Raw genomic sequence first — 11,821 nt, 5'->3', positions numbered from 1 at the left:
CTTAGAAGGATTTGAGCCAGGCAATTCTGTGGTTTAACCACATCTTATCAGCTAGTCCATAGTAGTAACAATCCATTTGCCTTTTGAAAAGCCCTTCTCTTACCATCATTGTCAAGGCCCCATCAGGACTGCTTTCATGGGATGTAGTTTCCTGGCTTGTATGATATCATACAGCTCAGCCCAGCTGTCATAAGAAACTCTTTAACTTGTACCTATGCTCTCCTCTTCCCAGGATGAACCTGCACATGTGCACAGGGTATTACTTATTAATTAAACAGATATTTGCATGTCTACTATTGGTGCTAATTTGGGAGACCCAAAAAATGGATAACACCCAGCCCCTTCCTTAAAGAGAGGACAGGAATAGAAGTCAATAATAAAGGTTATTGTTGTCCATCATCTTCTCTTCAAGGACTTTGTTAGTATAACATCCAGCCTGCCTATATTTTACAACTATTCTATTTTAAGCTGCTTATTCTTTCCTGACTTACATTTTTTCATCCATCTATGGCTCTAGTGTTGAATTGAGATCCATTTATTTATTAAGTATCTGATGACTATATAAGAGTTTTAGGAGACTAATAAACAACAATCCTGTTTCCCCATCTGTGTTTGGAACTAATTGATATGAACATAGAGGTCTGATAGCTGGAGATAAAATAATGTTTTATAATAACTATAAAGTTATTTGGAGGTTGTGGCTGAGGTTTGTCAAATGAGTTTGCTAATATATCCCCTTCCCCAATGCAACTGGCAGCCCTAGGAAACCATGGGGCAAGGCTTCTGCTATTGCATAGTAAGTAGAAACAATACATACTGTCTTATCTTGTATGCAGATCACAAAGAAAAGACAATGAGATAGGAGAAGAACAGAGCATGGCTGGTTTATTCTAACTCACCTGCCAATCAGGAGGAATGGGTTGAGAGGTGACAGAGAGAGGCCAGGAGTGTCACTCCAGTGGAGGTCCCCCTGCATGAACAAGGAAGAGCAATGAACAAAGGTTCCTTCCAACAAATTCAACTATGTTAAGAGATGCGGTGAAAAGATATCAGTCAAATGGAAAGCCACATACAGAAGCAGGCAGTTCTAACATAAAGAGGTCTTATAAACAGGTCCAAGCATTGTAGGGGGTATCAGAGATAGATTCCCAGAGGAGGTGACACTAGCTGACTCTTGAGGGAGGAGTAGGAGTTTGCCAGATAGAATGGGGACCACATGACCCGTGTGAGCATTTTCTGGCAGAGAAATAGCATGCAAACAAGTCCTGAGGCTAGAAATGTTTGAAGAACAATTGTTTTGATGGTATCAGGTTGTAAACTGTCAAAGGTGAGATAATATGTCAGAATATAAGACTGGATGGTGGACACAGTTGATTGACTCTCTGTCCCTTGCTTCTGAGGGTGACTGTGTTTGAGGACTTTAAATTTGTTTCTTGAAGCTCTACCCTTTGACCTACCATTGCACTAACTGGGAGTGAGACTCTCAGGGCACCTTTGCTTTAAGAGTAGGCAGACTTTATTCTTTCTTCATTCATCTCAGCCTCACAGACTGAGAGTCTGAGATTTGAGATTTCTTGTACTTCCAGAAAAGTCAGATGTAATTCTAGCAAAGATTGGAAATGAGAAGAAATTCCTAGTTTAGGAACATTAGTCTTTTCTGATTTAGGCTCAATTTTTATATTTATATAGTAGGTTGGAAAATTGTCGTCGTTTTGACAGTTAACAGTGATCACCAACCCTGGGTCCAGATACGGCTGGCTGTTTACTGCTGATGCTACAATGATAAGTTCACAAGTCAGGTGGATGCTAATATCGCAGCCTTTCAGATTCCCAGCCAGGCTGACCTCTGAGAATAGAGTGATAGCTTACATCATCCCTCGAGCATGCTCAGAGAACATCATCCAGCTCCTGGAGGGGTTCATCCATCATGGAGTCTGGCAGATGGCTTGGCGTGCTTGGCATTTCAAATTTATACTAACGGAAAACATCGAAGTACTTGGAGGGTAAGTCTGCATCTCTTAGTTTTGTTTGGCACATTGAAACCCTATGCCAGAGCAGCCTGAAAGTTATGTTTACCACCCTGATTCATTACACAGGCTTTTTCATCAGGAATTGTTGCTCTCGGGACTCCCTGGTATTTATATAATGTGTAATAGTTTACAAAATACTGCAATATCTACATTACAAAACATTTTTACAAAAAATTGTAAAATGTCTCTATATTAGCTCATTTATCTTGACAGCAAAACAATAAGACAGGGCAATAGTTATTTGCACCATTTCATAAAAGTGAAAACTGAGGCTTAGAGAAGTTAAGTTGCATCTCTTAAGTCGATGCTGTCTGATAGAAATATCATGCAAGCCACATGTGTAATATTAAATTTTCGAATTCCACACAAAGTAAAAAATAAACAGGGGTGACATTAATTTCAATATGTTATTTAACCCAATATACTCAAATGTTATATCTGCATGTAATCACTTTAAAAATGGTTGAGACATTTTATATCCCACTTTTCTTACTAAGTCTTCAAATTCTAGGTTTATATCTTAGGAATGAAAGAGTACACCCGATAATCTCAATTTGTGAAAATACTTACACAAATGCTTTTTTGCACGTGAAACACTTTGTAAATGAAATTAACATTTTACATCTAATCCTTTTCTAGTGTCTGTATTTGCTTTGCCCCTATTATTTTCAGCCTGTGTAGGCCAAAATTTCATTGCTATTGATTGTTCAGTGTGGGTGGAATAGGTGGGTGGACATTTTTATTGACTAAATAAAATATACACTTTTTTGAGATTGAGATTCATCTCCTGTTTTCCTGAAATAGCAACTCTACATTTTCCAGGTAGCTAAAAGGAAAAATCTCAGCCTCTCTAGACAGCTGCTGCAGAATATTATTTCTGTAGTGGCTCAAAGGTTTGAGGATCTTCCTTCCATAGGAGCAGAGAGCACATATATGGCATGCTTGGTTCTAGGAGGCTCCCTTCTTCCCCACATCGAAAAAATCAACACCGAAACAAACCAAACCAAACTCCAAATACTTTTTTGAAAAAACTTCCAGGGAGAGAGTATTTGCAACATCAAGATAAAATAGAAGTGTTAGGTTCCAGTCCTTCCAGACTCAGCTCTGAGCTCTGCGATCTCTAAGTACGTTTGCACAAGTTGTGCCTTTGTGCTGCTGTCTACCATCTCCAGTCACCTGCTGAAATTGATTCATCAAGGACGAGTTTGTGGTCTTCAATGAAACCTTCTTTAATTCCCCTAATTAGAATGAACATTTTCTTCTCCTGGATTCCCATGAGAGCTTGATTGTAATTCTATTATGAAAAATAATTACATTGTTTTCTATCTTATATTAAGTTGAACCAAGTACAAGTGCTTTTTTTTTGTAGATAAACACGTTCCCTTTCATATGCTTCAGCCTACTGTAATTAGTGGAATTCTAAACACACAGACACACACACAGACAGACACACACACACACACTCATACATCTACAAGTTAGAATCTATGTATTGTTAACTTCTGAATCTCCCATGGCATCTTGGTCACAGAAGCCCTTCAATAATGGTTTGTTGAATTGAACTGAATGAAGTAAAAACAGAATGCATGTTGGGGAAATAGAATTATAGAAATCAACCCTCTTTCCAAAATCACTCACAGATTGCATGTGCCTTGTGATTCAACTTGAGTGGGAATAAAGGACCTTGGGCAAGAGGTTTTGAATTTTGTATGTTAAGTAGAAGGTGTCAAGGTATTTTGAAGTAATCAAATTTCAGGCTTTAAATATGCTAGTTATAAGCAAGGAAGCTATAGTATTACTGATGGGTGGTGTGTGTGTGTGTGTTGTGCATGCATGTGCTATTTTAAATTAAACATCCTAATTTGGGGTGAAATCCTTAATAAATTGAGAGTAAGAAAAAGTCTCCTTAGTGCCAAAACAATTGTTCTGACTAATTGGGCATACTGAACCGACAATGGGCAATGTTTTATTTATTTGTTGGTTTGCTTATTTTTGGGGATAAAGACACAATAAAAAATCATATAGTATCTTCATGTCCCGTTATATTTTTATATTAAGATTTAATGAAATCTTGTTCAAAAAGCCAGCTGCTTCAAAATCAATAAATTATTTTTTGGTTTTGTTAGTTTTTCTGTGTAGACCTGTTCAGCAGATACAACCCAATTATGCCACTGGTATTTTTATTAAATATCTGCCCCAAAAACAATTGCATTAGGGATTCAGAAAGAAGGAGCACTTATGAATTTGATGTATCTGGCATGAATTTTGGATATGAAGCTGCCTAATCAGTTTGAAACGCACAGTTTCTGAATCCTTAATTTAGATGTTGCTCTTAAACTGTGGCTAAACAGAGTATGAGTCAAATTGTATAAAATAAAGTGTGTCCTTTTTTGTGGAGGAGTTGTACATCACCCATGAGGCCATAGAAAGAAGATCTCATTAAATATGGAGAGTTGGCTCTGGCATATGCTGCTCAGATTTTCCTTCTGAAATGAAATACTTATTCTCCAGCTGCTGGAAGTGCTATAAGAAGACACACCTCAGCTTATAGCCTTCTGCAAAGTGCCTTGGTTGAAAGGCCTTCCTTGCTCAAGATCATGCCCCTTTCTGGGGAACCTGGCATCCTATAAATGTCAGTGCAGATGTGTAAAGCCGTGTCCTTCGCAGCCCTGCTCTGGACCCAGAAGGGTCATCCCAGCTCGAGTTCCCCAAGGGGTTAGCCGAGGTCTTTGTTGAAGTCGTCTTCTGCTTCTGCCCAACCATGCTTTGTTCCCTTTCCTTTCCTTACACAAATATTCATCCCAAGAGTTTTCCAATAAATTTCTTGTATGCTCATCTTTGTCTTAGAGCTTGTTTTCATGGAGTCCAACTAATAACAATATTAAATTAGGAGAGCAGAGAGGTTTTGAACTAACAGAGACTTAACCAGGACTTGAGGCTAAACATTTTTCTCCAATTGTCAAGTCCTAGTATGGAAATACTGTTGATGAAGAGGCTCAGATGCCATCAGCCAATTGCCCTTAGTTGCCTAGTACTGCAGAAGAGACTTGAATTCATACAGCCTTATTACTGTTTTGGCTGCAGTATGGATTAGAGGTTTGTCTGTCATTTGTGTTTCTGTTTAGCTGGTTCCAGTGTGAGGTTACCTATATATCTGACCTAAAATTCCTCCAATAAATCACTTCAAGTGAATGATTTCACAGATCCAGATAATTCTCCATAGGCAATGTACAATTTTGGGCTTGATAGTTTCCTGAAATATTCTGAGTTAGGCAAGAGTGGTTGTAGTTTATTGCAAAAGACTTGAATTTGTAGAGATCTTCCAGAGTATTCCTGGGGGAATATCTGAATAGGAACAGAATCATACTTGGATCATTTTATTCAGGCTGAGTCCTCTGGGTCCATCCCTAGAGAAATCTAATTCCCTGGGCCTGCTTTTGTGGCTTGCTTCGAGATAGTGTGGAATGACTAGACCGTTGAAGAGTTTTTGTGTCTTGTGCATTTAAATGACCTACACATGACATAGCACAAGTGGTTCTAGGCTAGTATTGTTCTCAGTGCCACAACTCCGTGTGAAAATTCACCTATCAGAGCCAAGCTCCCATTTTGAGCTCCCTCTGTTTTCTTTTCCTCTGTGTTTTAGTTAGTCTTTTATAATTGTCTTGGAAGATGCTTAGTTGTTGTTTTAAAAGTTAGCCCAACTATTTTGAATGGGCCAGTATTTCTGCTGCAAGACACTTAAGAGAACAGCCAAGCTTATCTTAAATAGAACTGAGCTATCCATTGCTATTGGTAGTTTGACCAGGCTAGTGAGAAGAAACTGAAAACACTGTGGCCAGAAAATAGAAGACACGGACTCTTGAAAGAGTTTGGAGAATCATGACATCCTTTTAATGTATTTTTAAGTGTTATCGTTGGAAAGAGAAAATAAATTAGTCTTGTCTGTTTCTTAAGAGAGCAGGAATAGAATTAATGGGTGGAAGTTGGAAGGAGGCAGAGGAAGCACTTTCTAACAAATATTGTCTTGCATTTAAATGAGCTGTTGTGCTAATGTGTTCCATCTGATTAACATGTTGAAGGATAATTGAGGTGTCTACTCAGTTTGAGATATTTTGCCTTCACTAGAGAACTGGATGGAAGAGACTGCAATGTTGGTGCCCCCCAATGACCCCACTCCTGATATTTATACTCTGTGCAGTCCTCTTCATGACTGCTGCTGAGCTCAGCCATGGGACTTGCTCTGGCCAATGGTACATTAGCATGCATCAAGCAAGTGGAGGCACACTGAGTGCTGCACATTTGCAACACTCCCTCTTGGAAGCCAGAAGGATGGTTTGAGGCCAGGAATTTGAGGTCAGGGGCTGTGCCATAAAGAAGTTTGGGCTAAACTGCTGAATGATGGGAGGTACTTCAGGGAGGCAAAGCACCCAGTTAAATGCAGCCAAATGAATGATTCTAGCCTCACCACAAAGAGAAGAAATATTACCCAATCGGGCTCAGAATCACGAGAAATAATAAGTCATTGGTTTAAGCCTCTAAGTTTTGGGGTGGTTTATTAGGCAGCAGTACATTAATATAATGGAAATACTCAATTACATCATTTCTGGGAGACTCCCCAACTCTTTTGCTCTCCAACTAGTTGTAAATAGTCGGGGGAAAGAACTTGAATAGATCAAAAAGCATATGGTTACAAGCCACCCTCTGAGATACTGTGGTTCATTCGTTCGCCTTGCGGAAATGCACATTTAAACTATCTTTACTTAGCGACAATCCAACAAGTACATAAATAGCTCCCACAAAAGGAACACTTCATCCATCCTCCTTTGCTGACTAATCCTGATTGTCTGGCAAATAGTGTGGGTATGGGGATGATATCCTGGCTCTGAGAAGAGAATAAAGATTCAAAATCTCCCCCAGACCTTCACATTTCTGAGTCTTCAGCAGATGTTAAATGCAATTTAGTTAACAATGATTAATTCCATACACTGTTTTCTTATCTATTAAATGAAGTTTCCACAGCAATTTAGTGGGAGAAAAGGAAACATTAAACGGAATATAAATCATTGTAAACATTTTAAAATCATCTGATCAGATTTTGTATTTGCCTTATAATTTAAAAAATAGTTATTGTCTGTTCTTCCTTTTCAAGAAATTCTTGATAATCAAATTTATTTTTTGTCCTTTCCACTGGTGTTTCAAACCAGGAGTATAAGGGAAAGGCACGGATCTTCCTGATGTGTTGGATTTATTTTGAATATTGGTAAATTCATGGATCAGAGCAGCAGTTTGGCTTCAGCTTAGCCTTTAGGAAATTTTTTATGATGCTGATATATAAAACCATCATAAGGGTACAGTCAGTGCACTGTGGTTTCCCTGTCTAATGTTCCTTCACTTATTTATTTTTTGGGCTGCCATGAGAAGTTATATTTATTTTTGCTGTTAATTGTTTGCTTAAGGTTGGGTGACTCAGTAGCTCAGTCAGTCCATGTTCTGGGGTTTCTTAAAAGTTTTGTTACACTGGGCAGCAGAGCAAAACCCTGTCTCAAAAAAAAGGTTTTGCCACAAACTGTTATTAAAAATATTGATACGGGCTGAGTATGGTGGCTTATCCCTGTAATCTCAGCACTTTGGGAGAATGAGATGGGAGGATCACTTGAGGCCAGGAATACAAAACTAGCCTGGGTAACACAGTGAGACCCCATCTCCAAAAACAAATTTTACAAATTAGCCTGGCCTGTTAGCATGTGCTTGTAGTCCTAGGTACTTGGGAGGCTGAGGCAGAAGGATGGTTTGAGGCCAGGAGTTTGAGGCTGCAGTGAGCTATGATCATGCCACTGCACTCCAGCCTGGGTGACAGAGCCAGGCCCTGTCTCCAACAAACAAACAAACCCTAATATAAGTAATGCCTGCATTAGCTACTTCAGTGCTGGTGTGGTGAAAATCTAGAGTTCAGCCCAAGGACAGGCCGGTGTGCATTGTTTCCTGACTTTCAGCCCAACCCAGAGCCCTAATCATCCACTGCGCAGATGCAGCACCTGGCAACTCAAAGGCAACAAAATGAGGTACTGGGGATAGCTCAGGGCTTAGTCATCACTGCCTTTGGAAAAGTACCTCAAGATGGAGGCCCTGCATCAAATTTGAAGGGCACTTCATCAGATAAACTGAAAAAGTGCGCGGTAGCACGTCTCATGAACGGGCCTGTTGGGGGAAATTGCTGAAACGGTGATGAGAGGATGCTGGCTTCTTTTCCCACATGCTAGTCAAGGACAGTGGTGTCGTGTCCCTTGCAGCCAATGTTGGTGTGAAGAGACTCTCAGGGGTCATTATCGGTGGGCGGTGTTCAACTGGAGGGCTAGCAGATGAGGATGTTCAGGACGAATGGATGCTACACGAGGGCAGCGGTTTGCTTGAGCTCTTCTTCACTGCTACATTCCCAGCATCTGGAATAGGGCCCAACATGAAGTCAACACTAAAGATTTTTGAGTGAGTGAGTAGATAATAGACATTTTTCATTTTATGGCACATACAATGGAAAATGCCTTTTGCTTCTGTTACTTGAGACATTCTTGTAGCTATTTCAGTTTGCTCTTCAGAGAGGAGAAGAGAAAGATCAGAGAGAAAGGGCACTGCAAATAAAATGGATGATATATTAATCTCATAAGACAATTACCTGAGTTTAACCCGGGCTAGGAAAAGCCAGAAAGGCAAATGGTAAAAAAGCAATTGGGATGAGCCCCATGTTATTGAAGATGATCTTTTTTTCTGGCTGCAAATCTGATAGTGAAATCTTTGGTAAGAATGTACAGAGAAGCATGATCCCACAAAAGTGAGTGACTTCCTGGGGCGGGGACTGAAGGACTGTTCAAACATGGCATATTACACATTTGGAAGAATTAGAGTAATGACTGGATGGCCTCTAAGAGTTAGATCAGCTGAAACAACTAAATAGGCCAAAATAAATTAAGCAAGAAAAGTTATTTTGTTGGTTAGAGAAGATAGATAAGGCAACTAGACCTTTCTAGAAACCCTAGAGCAAAGACTGACCTCTTCCAATTCTGGTGAAGTATTAAGAAAATAAATCTGTATGATAGTTAGATGTAGTATACAGTTAGTAAGCTGACAATATCCATACAATGAGGTCCTGTGGTTACAGTGTAACACCCGAAGAGATTTTAAAGGTGACTTGTACAAGAAAATAACCGATAGGAGAATGATAAGTCAGGAAATGCCTTCCACTATAGCTTTCCTTAGTCAAGTGTCTGCTCTCTGCTTTGTGTGTTGTTAGTCCAACTGGCTTCCAGAGGAAGGAGTTAAGCCTGAATGGTGTCACAGATTTAAGTGCTTTAATGAATGACAGAAAGAATAAAAAGTGATGTCACTGAGAAGTTACCAGCCTCTAAATCAATTGAGGAGGCTGAAGTTAGACCAGAACTAAATATATTCAGGTAGGTGTGCTACAGTGGGAACTGGGAAACTGTTCTCCATATGGCGTGGGTGAGTATTAAGCTCCCTCAGGAAATTTAAACAATTCTCTCTGGGCACATAATTCACGTTTCATAATGTGAGTTTCAGAATGGTTTCCCAAAATTGCCACATAAAACCAAAACTGTAGTGCCAGTCTGAAATAAAGGAAAGAATCATTTCCTCTGAGCACATATATGGCCAGTTGAAGGTGTCTGAGAAAAGAGAAGTTGGATACTGTTCATTTAGAGAACGGAGAGTCAAAGGGTTAGAGTTACTTAATGAATTAAATTAATTCTTTTCTAATTACGTATGTTGTGTCAGATATTACAATGTTAATCATGAAACATCGCTCAAAAATAAGAAGTGCCATATGTTTCACTCATTCTGTGGTCTGGATAAGCTTCGGTAAAATGCAAATGTCATTTTGGGCATGAGAATTGGGCAAAGAATTGGGAATTGATTTAACAGATAGCCACTTTAGCCATATTCTTTTTTTGTGTGTGTGTCACCTGATTCTCCACTATTCATGCCATTTATTTTATTTAACCTCCAAACGACCAAGGCCAATGCAAATATTTAAAAATGAATATAGTGAAATCCTAACAGAATCATAATACATATATATTCATGAATCTTTTAAAGTATTGATGACTTGTGGAGCTTTCTATTTCACTAGGAGAAAATTGACATGTAAGTGAAGTGAGTTTTTCTTAATCATATATATATATATAAAACTAATTGGTAGTTGCTACTATATAAAATACAAGACACAAAAACCATATTTGAAAATATATCTGTATTTCCAGTATGAACAATTATAGCTCAATTCATTGTGGATATTACTTATGAATCCATTAAATTCTATAGCTTTGGTCGCTGAGTAATGATACTAGCAGGTGACACTGTGTGTCTGTAGATGCTAGGCACTGTTCTGTTGCTTTACTTGTACTAACTTATTTGATCCTTATATCAACTTATCCCTATTTCATAGTTGAGGAAACAGAGGCACAGAGATGTTATGTAACTTGGCTAAAGTCAGGAGTTAGTGTGGCAGACCTGGAATTCGAATATAGGCCATTTGACTCCCCAAGTCTGCATGTACAACCAGTAGTTGTACTGCTTTTCAAACATTGGCTGGTACCTGGTAATTTTGCATCTTGTCTCCTAGTCCTTTCAACTGAATTAATATATCAATGTTGAAACAGTGCCAGTTCATCTCCTAAAAAGTAAGGATATTTTCCTTGTGTTAGGCTCTTGATGCAGAGAACACCAAAATTAAAATTTAATGGCTGGTTCGGAAAGTGACTGTAAGAAGTGCATTTCTTTAGTTTAATATGAAGCCGGGCAGTGGTGAGGGGGGGGGTGGGGGAGATGGCTTACCATGGGAACTTGTCATAAAGGCAGTGATTCAAGTGATGTCTTAGAGTGTTGATGTATACTTCTTTGTTCTCCTGCTACCTGTAATGACTGTCAAGGAAAGAAAAATAAGTAGGACTATTGTAGAGTCCAGGTTGTTTTATGAAATTCTAAGGAGTATGGATAAAATAAAATATTACTGCTGCTTCCCAGATGGGGAGATTGAGAAATAGAATCGGCTTCCAGGTGTTCAGAGAAATCAGAAACTCAGACAGATTGAGAAACAAAAATGCAGAATTATATTAAAAAAATAATAGAACTGGAGGGATTAGGAGATTGGAGTACTCATCCATTTTGTTTGACAGATGAGAAAATGAGGCTGGGTGATTTTGTATGATCTTTCTTTTGAAGGTATGTATGCAACTGTGTATCTCTATAACCTTACCTCTTTCCTGCAAACCCACAAAACAAGTAAAGTACGGTAGGACTTTTATAAGTGAGAGAATTATGGTGAAAAAAAATAAAGGTTGGGATAATAAGCCAATGACGGGTGATGTTAGAACACAAAATGCGTGTTGTGAGGTCATCAAACACTGTTAGGAAACTATAAATTTGGCTCTCAGATTTCTAGCAGCCAGTGCTAAGAAAGAAGCATGAGCCATCATGTTTATGAGAAAAAGCCACCAATTTTCCAGAATATGCACAATCATTCCTGGTTGTGAGCCCTGAGAAAATGTATCCTAAGGACCTTATAGAGAGCAGCCCATTATTACAATGAACAATATCCTCAGCAAATAATCACCACGAGCTTCACAGGACTGTTGCTTTACCTTTACTTCCTGTAAGGGCTGTTTGCAGAATAAATCAGCCCGGCTTAGCAGGAGGATTATCTGAGGGACCAAAGCAGTGCAGTCCAGATATGAAGGTAGCTCATGGTCCTCTTAAGGAAGAATTTTCCAATTTTAGGAAAG

At 39.0% G+C, this 11,821-nt stretch overlaps 1 protein-coding gene across 2 annotated transcripts in view; it reads left to right on the top strand.

Moving 5' to 3' along the window:
* The first annotated feature begins 1,758 nt into the window (after positions 1-1,758).
* Positions 1,759-11,821, top strand: part of LOC126941155 (putative uncharacterized protein CCDC28A-AS1) — an 80,965-nt gene continuing 70,902 nt past the window's right edge. For both annotated transcript variants that reach the window (XM_050767427.1, XM_050767426.1), the window contains exon 1: positions 1,759-2,003. In XM_050767427.1, the coding sequence (XP_050623384.1) occupies positions 1,780-2,003 (224 nt within the window). In that variant the 5' untranslated portion in view covers positions 1,759-1,779. The remainder of the gene's footprint in view (positions 2,004-11,821) is intronic.

Source organism: Macaca thibetana, chromosome 18 (genome assembly GCF_024542745.1).
Source record: "Macaca thibetana thibetana isolate TM-01 chromosome 18, ASM2454274v1, whole genome shotgun sequence".
Lineage (NCBI taxonomy): Eukaryota > Metazoa > Chordata > Mammalia > Primates > Cercopithecidae > Macaca > Macaca thibetana.
Note: the sequence above shows the minus strand (reverse complement) of the source record. Positions and strands in the feature narration are given on the sequence as shown.